This window comes from Melanotaenia boesemani, chromosome 6 (genome assembly GCF_017639745.1).
Source record: "Melanotaenia boesemani isolate fMelBoe1 chromosome 6, fMelBoe1.pri, whole genome shotgun sequence".
NCBI lineage: Eukaryota > Metazoa > Chordata > Actinopteri > Atheriniformes > Melanotaeniidae > Melanotaenia > Melanotaenia boesemani.
In genome coordinates, this window is record NC_055687.1 from 19,562,130 (window position 1) to 19,575,519 (window position 13,390).

The window sequence follows — 13,390 nt, forward strand, 5'->3', positions numbered from 1 at the left end:
ATTTCTGCCACTCACCACCGGATCGTACTCCCAGAGCTGGTTGCCTTTAAGGTGATGGCACTTGAGCATCATGACGGGCCCGTTTAGTTTGGACACGTCTAGACACAAGTCATCTGTCCGGATCTCCTTGTTGGCTGTGTAGGAGAAAACCTACACAAGCACACAGCAATTACTAAAGAGTCCATGTGATGCTCATTTACAAATCCAGAACTTTGTTTTTAGGGGATCTTCATCAATAGGTCACACACAGATGTTTCATAGGGATGTTACTGAAGGAGGAGAGCTTGATCAACAAACTGCTGTCAACATCCTAATAAACATGCATGGGAGGGGAGACGAGTCACTGATCTGAATTGATTTAAACACCATGAAGCTGGGAACTATGTTACAAAATGTTCAAAACATTATTCTGCTTTTAACTTTCTCTGTGGGAGCTCATAAAACATGCATGTGTAGCCAAATTCGCTGCACAGATGCTGCCTTTAAGTTACATAAATGGTGATTTTGTCAGATGATGCTGCAGCTATAGAATTAAGATTTTATTAGCAAAAACAACCATCTGGAAATGCCTTAAATTGGCACCCAGTTTTAAGGGCTTCTGTTCAGTCACAATGTGATGCATCTAGCCACATGACAGGAAAATAAGTGAATGAGATCAACTTTATTGACAAATTAAACTGTAATAATAAACAAACTTGTGCTTTTTGTTTGTTTTGTTTTTGGGGTTGTTGTTTTTGTTTGGTTACTCTGTATTTGCTAGTGTGTTCATCTGTGTAGACCTACTGTTGAGGAATCATGGAGCATGTGTGGATGTTAAACGTTAACACATTGAAGTTTAGAATGACTAGACTTAAATGTGTTAACATTTAACAGTCTAGTATTAAGTGTTAAAACACAATTAACATCTCTATAGAACGCAACTAGATAATGTGGTTGAAGATGCTCATTGTTTTTCTGAGAAAGAATAACTCCTTCTGCTCTAACTTTTCACACCTTTTACAAACCCAAGCAGCTACAGTAATAACAATAAATAATAATAAACTCAATGAAGGGAAAAAAAAAAAACTATATTATGACCCCCTTTAAACTAAATCTTATCCAGCCCTCTTTTATGACTGCTACTAAAATGTATTTAATAATAACAGCATTAAAGCATTAGAAATAATAGGAATAACATGACTTTTATTAAAATGTTATCCAGTCACACATTATCTAACTGTGGCTTTTCTGTGTTTCATCTTTAGTCACCTGGTTGCCTCCCATGCCGTGGCAGTTGAAAATTCCAACTTTCTCATTTTCTTTTCGGGCCATGTTGTCCAGGCACTGGTTAGTCTCCACGTTTCGAATCTGAGCCAAATCCAGAACCATCCCCGTGAGCAACATGCAATAAATGACAGCAGACTATGCGATGCTTGTGCTTTTGAGTGTGAGTGAGTGTACCTCTCCCAGGGAGTAATAGTGCCTCGGGATCTGGGAGTCAGGGTAGACGTTCTCCAAATACCAGCTGAAGGGTTTACATTGCAGCTTTTGTCTTAGAGCACTGCGAGACGTGATGTCACCATAGTCCACTTTGGTCACACCTGGACACACACAGATATTTACATGACACACCGTGCCCACACAGCCTTGTGCTTATTGAAAAGCAGCTAGTTTCATTTTCCGTATAGGTTTCATTTACAGGGTGTCATGGGTAATTTAAATAAGACCACACATTTGAGAATTTGAGATCTCTGTAATCCAAAACCCATAAACTAAAAACTCTGTTTTTACATGATGTAAACACTCTGCAGAAGGGTAATGTATTGCTTTGCGGATGTTAGAATAAAGAGAAACCTTTTGATCTATTGTTCCCTTTCTGGTTCTGTCCTAATGTTTTATCACATGTCCACATTTATAAAGTGGTCTGGAACTACAATCTACCACAGATGTTCGATTTTAAAAAGCCATTACAAATGAAAGTGCATTAAATTAATTTTAAATCAGCATTACACAACCTTCCAACTTTAAAACAACTAACTGATTATTGACATTTCTGGTCACTGTCCTGTAGTGCCCCAAGAAACTGAGAAACCACACTTCATACATTTGTTTTCCAGCCTGGAGCATCATGTGACAGCATTTTGTTTTATGGCATTGCATCGCATGCCAACAACTGGATATCAACACACTGGCTTTTTTGGGCCATGACTGATTCAACAAAGAAATGCCAAGAGGGCATTATCAGGGGAAGGGAGGAGAAAAAAGAGAGAAAGAGATAAGATCAGTCAACATTGGACCGACTTTTACTGGATGGAGAGAGCTCAGAGAAGAGACAGGATTCAAAACGAATTCAGACATTCTTATATTATTCACTCCTACATTCATGTTTTTCTTTAACACAAATGAAAATAAGAGAGGATTTGACAATTTTCTTTCTACAACATTTCATGTTGCCATGACAATTCATATTAGCCTGACAAGTAACCTGCTGCTCTGTAAAATGTACAAGTGCTCCAAAATATCACTTTTTAACATGCTTGTCTGTTGACCAGCAGTGATGAAAAAGGACCAATTGGCTTCTTATTCGCAAAGGTTTTACTGCATATTCACTAACGACCACATAGATGATGCTACAGAAGAAAATCTTTAGCATAGTTTTGTTCCTATTCCTTGAAAAACACTCAAGCTTAGCAGCTCCTTACTGCAAAGAAAACAAGGAAGTATGGAAGTTTAATAATTTAATCTGTAGGATTTCATTGGAAAACATTAAACAAAATTAATGCCAAGGTGTTGCAATCATAATGTGACTGCATGCAGTTCAGGCTGGTGCCATTTATTATAGCATCAGTCAGTCCATCCATCCATCCATCCATCCATCCATTTTCTTCCACTTATCCGGAGTCGGGTCGAGGGGGCAGCTGCCTAAGCAGGGAAACCCCGACTTCCCTCTCCCCGGCCACATTCACCAGCTCATCCGGAGGGATCCCGAGGCGTTCCCGGGCCAGCCGAGAGATGTAGTCCGTCCAGCATGTCCTGGGTCTTCCCCGGGGCCTCTTTCCGGTGGGATGTGCCCGGAACACCCCACCAGGGAGGCGTCCAGGAGGCATCCTAACCAGCTCCTCCTCCTCTCGATGTGGAGGAGCAGCGGCTCTACTCTGAGCCCCTCCCGGATCACCAAGCTTCTCACCCTATCTCTAAGGGAGAGCCCGGCCACCCTGCGGAGAAAACTCATTTCGGCCGCTTGTACTAGCGATCTTGTTCTTTCGGCATCTTGATTTAAGTCTCCTATAGAATTATCCAAGTGAGAAGAGTGCTCATTTAGACATGAGCAGCCTTTTCATCAGTCAGCTTCACATGCCACATTAATGGAAAACAGCAGAAGTCTTTTTGCCAATATAATATGTAATAATGATCTTATGACACAACAAGCCCATGTTATACAATAACTGGACTATGTAATAGAGAAACTATGTAAATATGTCACAATAAAAATACAAATACCAACAGTGTCTGACCAGTCAGCTTAACTCTAATATATTATCACAGGGCTGCTGACATTGTTTTAATGTCAACACTGCAATTTGTGTATGTGCAAGAGTCACAATACTCTCAGACATGTGATGTTAAGTAAGGACAATAAATCTAATCATATCATGCAACAACATTTTTGCTGTGTAATGTCAAACCATTTTCATTTATCACTTCTGCCTGACAAATTGTTTACTCTGTTTTTTAGGGTTCTAGACATGCCATTTCTTACATAAAAAATGGAGGAAGTTGCAGATGAGATGGTGGCATCCAGCGTGGAAGAGCGAGGAAAGGGAAACAAACTCTAAAATGGAATATCTGGTTGCAGGAAAAAAAAAAAAAAAAAAAAAGACTGGAGAGGTGCTTCAGGTCATTTATATGTGCAGAGCTTCTGCACGGTAAAGGATCGGATTGTTGGGCTCATTGTCATTCGTTGCAACAACCTCCTGGCACTTAGATATTGATCCAGTTTGTTTTGTTTGTTTAGAGTTTACATTCTCCTGCTCTTGTTCAACTGAACGCTGAGAAAGAGCTCCAGGTTTGTTGGGAAGCTTCTCCTTTTAGCGTTACTATGCACCTCTTTCAGCGTTAATGCTAGAGGGACTTCATCTTAGATGTTTATGTATTAAAACTAATAAATATATTTTTTTCCATTGTTTATTTTCCAAATATAACTTCTATCTAACTTCTATTTAATACAGATGCAGCCACGGCAGAATATGCCAAATCAATATTAGAATAATTATTAAAAAACCTGGTCTAACAGACAATACTGTCGGTCAGCAATCTGCAGCAGCTGAACAAGAGAATCAGTTAATAACTTAGTTACTCCAGAGGTCCGAGAGATGCTTCTTATCTGTTAGTGGCAGACCTCTTCAAACGGCAGCCCGCGGGCCACATGCAGCCCAGAACCAGCTTCCATGTAGCCCAGCCTATGGTTCAGTCCAAAAAATAAATATACACTAATTTAGGTAATTCCAATTGAAGTGTGAACCATGAATGCAACACTCTTTAGCCTAGTGATATTAAACCAATAATGCAACATCTTTTTGTGCATCAAGGTAGTGATAGTAGTATTTGCATGAGGCAAATGTTTTTTTTCTCCGCCCAAAAATTTAAATTTGACACCAAAACTGAAGATTTAACCCGGCTTGGACTGACAAATGTTTATTTTACCATCACATTCAAACAGTGACGTGTGGTCACGGGAGGCAGGTGAGGCAAAGCACAATTAAAAAGTAATAATTATCATATATTTTAATTTTAATAAATGATCAATGATCTGGGCTGCACGGTGGTATGGTGGTTAGCACCGCAGCCTCACAGCAAGAAGGTCGCCGGTTCGAATCTCGGCTGGGGGGAGGTTCGAACCTTGAGGGTGGTGGCCTTTCTGTGTGGAGTTTGCATGTTCTCCCCGTGTATGCGTGGGTTCTCTCCGGGTTCTCCGGCTTCCTCCCACCGTCCAAAGACATGCATGTTAGGTTAATTGGACACTCTAAATTCTCCGTAGGAGTGAGTGTGTGTGTGAATGGTTGTTTGTCTCTATCTGTGTTGGCCCTGCGACAGACTGGTGACCTGTCCAGGGTGTACCCTGCCTCTCACCTGTTAAAATGCTGGGATAGGCTCCAGCTCACCCGCGACCCGAAATGGAATAAGCGGTCAAGATAATGGATGGATGGATGGATGGATCAATGATCTGTGTTATAAATATATTTTCTGTATGACTCCAACAATCTTTAACATTATCTTAAATAAAATCACTATATTTGCATATTTCCCAATCAAATACAGGGCAGAAAACAGAGATGAGGCAGCACCGAGCTGTCTCATCTCATGACAATCATACAGGTGGAATAAGACAGATCAAGAAAGATATTCTTCTTCAGCCATTATCTCTTTACAGGCTGAGAGACTTAAAAAATAAATAAAAAATAATAACAAAAATTAAAATCAAGTATTTGAAAACAAAAATTTGATCTTGAGTGAATTATTCTACCTTTTTTTATTACCCTGTTGGCAAGCAACCTGTATTAAAATAGATTAAATAACCAGAATTTTAACTTTTAAAAACAAGTAAAAATTTAAGTGAGTATCAAAATTGAACTTGTGTTCACATCTCTGTACTTTAACTTGTTTACACTACAGCATAGGAGAGCTACAGCAGCATTACTTCACTGGATACTGGCAGAGAAAAGGCCATTTAAAGACTCTGAAACAGTGAAAGACTGTATGCTGTAATAAATGACAAGAAAATTAAAAGAAGTGTGACATCTGCCATAAAAAAGTGTTTGCTTTTACCTGCTACTTAGTGGCCAAAGACAGTTTCTGGCTTTGTTAAATATCTTGGTCTGAAAATCTGTCCCAGCTGCATATGTAAGTGAGTAGCCCTGGTTTAAGTGGTTATGCTTTAGTTCGGGTCGTCTTTTTTCCCTGCGTGTGTTTGTGCTCATGCAGATTTACATGTATGTGCTCATGTGTGGAGGGTAATCTCTGTTGCAGGTGTGATCTATCATTAACTTGGTGACAGTGTGACATTGCAGTGGTAGTCCAGAGGTGCAGGACAGGGGGTGGGGAGTAATTTCACGCTACACAGCATCCATTAACTGGTATGAACACACACACACACACCGACACACTCTAAAACCCTCTCCTGAATGAGTACACGCACATACAAAGTCCAACTTACCAGGAGAGATGATATAGAAAAAGTTTTTAAATTCATCCATCCAGACTTCTGCCAGGCGTCGGTTGTTTTTGTTGATGATCTGCCCCGTTCCTCCGGGAAAGGTGTATGGCGTGGCTTTTCTGAACACGTGACCCACATGCGAACATGTCACGATTTCTAGAGTCCCTCCACACTGCCAGATCTGTGAAGAACACGCCTCGTCAACACTTGAAGAATAGAAGTGAGTGTTTGGCCTGGTCAGTGAGATGGCTGACGCAGACTGCTCCGGTCTGTGTTGTGACAGTCTAAATAAGTTTGATTGAGAGCCAGTCAGGATGACGCCTGACAAAGTATTAGGCAAGTCAACAATTTAGTCAACCACAAAGTGTAACAGTGTGTGTTGTGTGTTTGGGAACCTAACAGGCACTCTTGAATGCCTGCCAGTGTATGGAAGAATCCAGTCATGCCAACTGGCTGTGTTCACTCACTCTGAAAGAGATTTCCAGGTTCTCTCCACCCCAGATGTCCATGCCTGCGTCATAAGTGCCGATCTTTTGAAAATAATCTCTGTCTATGGAAAACAAGCCTCCCGCCATGGTGGGAGTCCTAGAGAGACAAGTAAATTAAGAGGGGAAGCTGGTTAGTGTCACTTATATCATCAGCGGCCTGTTTCCTAAAGGTCGCTGCGTATCCACAGATACCATCAGAGTTTTATATGTCACCTCTTTTCTTGCTGTCTTCCTGTTTTTTCTTTTTTTCTTTTCACCTTGATGTTTTTTTATTTTGCTGTTCACTTCTCTGTTGCTGTCATGTTAGTGTTTAATGGCCTCAATTCTCTTCCCCTTTTCACCCCCCCGCGCAGAATGGTTTCCTCCTTTGTAGAGCAGCCTATTTTTCCAACTGCTTGTTTTTGCTTTCATTTAACATCCAAGTTCACTAACAAAAACAGAAGTCCTTGCATACAAATACAGATGAAAAATATCCTGAAATAAATGGGAAATAATAAGCAACATGGAAGTAAGTATTAAAAAATACTAGCTTTTTAACAACACACAAATGCTGTTGTTACAGATACTAACTGCACAACTGAAACAAAAAGGTTATTGTAGGTAAAATAAATGCATGTTACTTTATTTTAATGTCAACACAAAGTTCTCTAAACTCCTCAGCTTAAAATTAAATCACTGTTTTTATAAGATTCAAACATGTTGGAGTAAAACAAACACCCTCTAATTAAAAGTGATGCTTTGATCTGGTTTAAAGTTACTTATCAAAACAAAGACTATCAAATTTTTAAAAGCTGTGTTTACAGTCCAGTGTTCATCGCAACACTCGAACACAAACACTGCCACATCAAAGCAACAAAAACTGTAAACAAGGCGAAGAATCCATAATACAAATGAAAAACTAGAGTATTTCCCTGAGGTAATTCTTAGTTAACTCATCTTCTTGCTGAAGGGTTTACAAAGTACTTGGGATCGTGTTCAAAGTACATTTCAGGCCTTTTCTGTTTGTTGTAGTTTTTCTGACAAAGAAAGTTCAGATTTTTTGTGTGATTATAAATCAAACCTAAGATGAGCTCATTATAGTTTATTTACTGAGGTTTTCGCTTTTGCCATCAAAGTATGGCTAGAGGCGCTTTGCAATGTGACAGCTACAGACCTAAAGTTTGTATATGTGTATATATATATATATATATATATATATATATATATATATATGTGTGTGCATTTATATACATATTAATCACATCAGTATAAATCCATTCTGTTTAATTTGTAACTCATTATTGTATTTTTAATCTGTCAGGGGAAAGCACTTGTCTGCCCTAACATGACGACCCCTTTTTATTTTTATGCCACTTTTAAGACACCCTTAGGAAATTTTGTCAAGTTGAGCCATAAAAAACAACCTAAGACAGGGGTTCAGGGTGTTATATAAGATATATTATGTGTGTGACCTTGTCAGGAATGCTTACAAACAAGAGCAGGAAGAGCAGATGATAGACAAGCAGAACGCTTGGTTTTTGTTCACACGTCTGAGCCACAAAAAACATCAGAAACAGATCTTGACTTTAAGTTCTGAGGAAGGTTTACTGTATTCTGCCAGTGTGTTATGTACTGACAACATTTTATGATTAGGGTCTGGCAAATTGAATTGTATGACTACTCTGATCATATCTGCTGGGAATGCCTCTCAATAATGTTAAAGCTCACAGGACACATTGTTCTAAACAGCTGGTTGACAGAGCTGGTATGTGATCATGTGTGTCTGGTGATGCTATTAATATCAGTAAGTTTTGCATTTTCAGGGAAATTCTTTTTCCACATGACCCAAGAAAAACGGTGGTGTTAGCAGCACTGGAGCAGCCCTGGAACTAACTGAAAATCTTGCTGAAAGATACAAGTCAACACTGGGTTGTGTAATCTAATGTTTGTGCAATGTATCACAGACCTGACAGGCAGAGTGCGGTCTCCTTTGCGACGGTCCATCTCTCTCTGTGGTACAGGATACCAGCGGAAGTTGAGCTTCCAGTTGAAGCCTCCATATGTCATGTCAGATCCTGCCATGTACTCAAATGTATCATCGCTGATGACATCAATAATGGGGCACACTACTGTTTTCCTAAAGCAATCAAAAACACAAACAATATGGATCAATGTAAAAACACAAAACACATATTTGCAAAAATTTGATTCCTGTTAAAAAATAGGTAGCATCAGTAAGTGCTCACCTGTAAGGTTAGGCACCTATACAACTAAGCACATTTTAAAAATATAGATGTAACTTTTACACAGTCATCACTCATCACACCCTCATGACCTTAAGCAATTTCTTCACTTGTTTCAGGGCTTATGTAAAGCAGTAAACAGAATGAGTAATCAAGCCTCAGGTAAACACAAGGGTAAGCCCTCGCAGCTTCGACGGTGTTGTGTACGTGTGTCTTACTTGTCTTGTTTGATGCGGGCAAGCAGAGGCTCTAGCCACCCTGTGGTGCATTCACAATGAGCATCCAGAAAGGTTATAACCTAGCAACATGGAGAGGAAACATTAGACAAATCCAGCAGTGCTGAACACCAGATGGTGTGCAGGTCATAAGGTAGTGGATGTCACATAAGTGCACTTGCACACACAACACACATACCTGGCCAGTGGAGATGGATGCTCCCTTCAGGCGAGCGCGAATGAGTCCAGATCGCTGCTCCATTCTCACCACCCTGACAGGCACTTCTAACCTTCTGACATACTGCTCCAATGGCCATTTAAGAAAATCTAACGTATATAAATAAAAACATGTATAGGAAATAAAGACCTATGCAGACATGAACCACACACATCTACTTTTTTGCAGCAAAAGAGATCAAAGGTGAGGTTTTGTTGATGATTCTGCTGCTTTGTATGCGCCTTGACATGCCTGTAGACATCCCTCCTACCTGCAGTCATCTCTCCTTCTCCCTGAACAAACACACACCCCTAACTTACAGCATCCAGCTTGGTGCTTTGCCGTGGGTACTGGGGGGGTAATAACACTGTAATCCCTGCAGCTGGCAAATTTAAGACCTAATCTCTCCCAAACAGGGATTAACAGCATAGCACAGGGTGGAGTGGCACACAGTTCTTATACATGTCCTGTATATGCTGACTGGCTATTGGGCAACAATGCAGATAGTCACACAAACTGTGAGAAACACAACGCACACACACACAATCCAGTAAAATCACACAGTAGCTCTCAAAAATAGGCTAAGCCTCAAACAAGCGGCACTGAAGGAATTATCTGCTGTGTGTGTGTGTGTGTGCGAGTTTACCTCTCTCACTGGCATCATCCACCAGGACAATCTCCTCCAGCAGTGTGTGTGGAGAGCGGTCAATAACAGTGTGGACGGTTCGCAGCAGTGTGCTCCAAGCTTCATTGTGAAATACAATCACCACGCTGGTGCGAGGAAGATTATCAGGGTATAACTTGTTTTTGCATCTGCAAAGAGAAAACAACAATTCCTAAACCCACAAAGCAACCTTTGATCTATGGACTGATGCACAGGTACTTCAGACTTTTGATTTGCATATGGATGCAAAGAAAAGAAAACAGAAAAACATGCAACAAAAGAGTTCACAAGCTAGTATCTGTATGATTGCAAGAGAGCACTACATAGAGCTGCAGCTAAAGCAGGTCAACAGTGTGTGATATTTTGTAACTGTGAAATATAATGTCCTTTTTCATTCATGTGAAACTAAAAGAGAAAACCGAAACTACTCAGACTTTAAAATCAGCTAAGCAACAAGAAATCAAGCAATCTAAACCATCATCTATTACTGGCTTGATGAAAAAAAATCACATTCGTATAAAAGAAAACTACGGCTCAATTCTGAAGAAGCAACCAAGCAAATTTTCCCAAATTTAAGAGAGCAACACAACACAGAGATTGTGGGTCTGCATGATGACAGTTAATTTGTGATAATAATTAGTGTGATTAGGTTTTTGGTTATTCTAAATTCTTCCTAGGAGTGAGTGTGTGTGTGTGAATGGTTGTTTGTCCATATCTATGTTGGCCCTGTGACAGACTGGTGACCTGTCCAGGGTGTACCCTGCCTCTCACCTGCTAAAATGTTGGGATGGGCTCCAGCTTACCCGCGACCCGTAATGGACTAAGCGGTTAAGATAATGCATGAATGAATGAATGAATTAGAGTGTGAGTCGTTGTCAGAGCAGAGAAGAGCACACACACATCAAACTCTCTTCCTGAGAAGAAGAGGACAAAAATGTCTAGAATTTGACACCAGTCAGATGAGAGCACAGTAAAGATTGGGTCATGGGTTTATCAAAATAGCTCCATTTTGGGATATTGGTGGAATTCATTAGACTATTATTGTTGCCATTAAAAGGCTCAAGGTATGTTATTTAATTACTGATAAGAGGCCCAGTTTCCTGAATCACTTCTGCTGGTGGTTTTTGTTTGAATTTACAGCCATGAAGGAAGGAAATAAACTTTAAAGGAAAGGTGCCACCGGAAGCTAAATTAATGTAGTGTGAACTTAAATGTGGATAATGGGACACTATCCTTTTTAAATAAATAATTTTCCACAGATGTATAAAAGCTAAAACATCCAACAAAGTTCCAACAAAAAAAAACTTTTTTTTTGTAATTTTCCATGTGATTTAAGTGAAGTATCTTCACAAAGGCATGTGGGGTTTTTGAGAATGAGAATTTTAAACCAGAAAAAGATTTCAGACTAGCATGATATAACATAACACTGTTTATGCTGCAGCATTAATCTACTAAAAACAACTTAGTCACAGCACATGACTTTATTTTTTCATTCAGGCTTTTCATTCCCACATTTTCTTCAGACATACTGTAGCAAGTCTTTGGAAATAATATAAATATTCAATATAGAAGTATTTGCACAACAGATGGCAGAAAACATTAGTTCCGTTCAGACATGCTCCTTTTCTGTTTGACCACAACTGAATGAGTTGGCGTCACGTCTGGATGAGCACCCGATAGTCTGACTTAATAATGTGTTAGATCCCTTCCAGAGTGGCACAAGTAGGAACTGCATTCAGTCACATTAATTTATGGACACACGCTGTAGGAGTGGGACTTAATTTGGCTCAGCTTCTCAAAGAAATTGCACGGATTGCATCATAAAATATAAATAAATCTTCCTGCAATAATTAGGTGCAGCACCGTAGCATTTTTAGCCACAACCATATAATGTAAAACTATATGAGTTATTGTGCTGCAGCTACATCCAGACAGATTAAGATGGACACAGACAGGAAAGCGGTTGGGTAGGCAGTAAACTCAGGTGAAGGAACATGTTTTCTAGATTTGGCACAGCAGTCATTACCATCCTCATATTAAAACCCTCACTAATAAGAAGTCAGAAGCTTTTATCACACAAGTTAAAAGAGAAGCAACATTTTCAACTGATGTTATTCACCAACATCACTTGTAAGGCTAATTTGAACCTGACACGTTGTAAGAAACTCACAGCACTCCAAAATAAATGTGACCTGTGTCTGAATGAATGTAAGACACAGCATTACGGACTCTGGAAGACATCCAAAAAGGATTATACACTTTAACTTGACTCCATTGTTAAAAAGTCTGTAGTAAAAAATATATAAACTAACTAAACCAACATCTGTTTTTAATAATAATAATAAAAAATGAGTCAAGGAGGACTTCAGCCTGAAATGATACCTACCCTCTGACACAAAAACTGTCCATCAGTTGGTTTTTTTTTTTCAAACCAACCTCAGTAAGCAGCTAATCCAACAACCAAAGACAAAACAGATTCCATCCTGTGACTTCCTTCCTGACAAATTCAATTTTGCCAACAGCCAAATTGAGTATGATCTCCCTTCCTCCATCTTTATAGCTCTCTCCCCTACTTCTGATCATCCTGAGTGCTTCCTCTGCCTCTATTGCTGCTTATAACAGAGGGAATGTAGCAACACAAGAGGAGAGGCAGGTCCAGAGTATACTTATTCTGCAGCTGCCTCTGGAACATGTTAAGTAACATTGAGATGCTCCGTCTGTGCTGTGCGTGTGCTCGTAGTCTCCAAAAGGAGGGATGGCTGATGAGCATGCAAGATGATTCACTGTAAAAACAGAGAGAGACTCAGTCTTTCTGCCTTCATGCAGGGCAGGTCATTATTTCTCCTTTACATGTTTCCAACACAACACAGACTTCCCAGCATTACGACATGAAATTTGGCTTGTTTCGGATACAAGCACAGACACATTTCTGAGTCACATGATGGAGTTTTTTTTTTTAAAATGAGCACTTGTGTATCTGAACAAGAAGGGTAGTGGAGCAACACTTGGCAGCTGCAAAGCACGGTAATGAGTTGCAGGTTTTTCTTTTTATTCCAGCCATTGGATTGTGGGAATATTTAGGATGGGTGTGCAAATTGGCTCTAAGTACACAACATTACTCTTGCAATATTACACACATAAAACATATATACGGTCTTAAATATTTGATCAAAAACACAGCAGTCAGCATCTAAAAAAAGGAAAATATGTCAAGTTTTCTGAAATGTGTGGCCATGGAAAATACTTTCACATACTGCAGATCCACCCAACTACATTTACAAGGACAACACACACTCAATCTACTCTGCTCCATAAAATGTTTAGTGTCTGCATAAAATGGGACTTTCCAACATTTCGGCTGGTGGCGAACTTCTTTACCATCATTTGCACA

At 39.7% G+C, this 13,390-nt stretch overlaps 1 protein-coding gene across 2 annotated transcripts in view; it reads right to left on the minus strand.

Moving 5' to 3' along the window:
• galnt1 (UDP-N-acetyl-alpha-D-galactosamine:polypeptide N-acetylgalactosaminyltransferase 1) overlaps positions 1–13,390 on the minus strand; it is a 50,927-nt gene that overhangs the window by 2,289 nt on the left and 35,248 nt on the right. For both annotated transcript variants that reach the window (XM_041988222.1, XM_041988221.1), the window contains exons 5-13: positions 9,982–10,148; positions 9,318–9,445; positions 9,122–9,201; positions 8,627–8,797; positions 6,661–6,778; positions 6,194–6,374; positions 1,441–1,580; positions 1,249–1,347; positions 16–150 (exon numbers count right to left, since the gene is read on the minus strand). In XM_041988222.1, the coding sequence (XP_041844156.1) occupies positions 16–150; positions 1,249–1,347; positions 1,441–1,580; positions 6,194–6,374; positions 6,661–6,778; positions 8,627–8,797; positions 9,122–9,201; positions 9,318–9,445; positions 9,982–10,148 (1,219 nt within the window). The remainder of the gene's footprint in view (positions 1–15; positions 151–1,248; positions 1,348–1,440; positions 1,581–6,193; positions 6,375–6,660; positions 6,779–8,626; positions 8,798–9,121; positions 9,202–9,317; positions 9,446–9,981; positions 10,149–13,390) is intronic.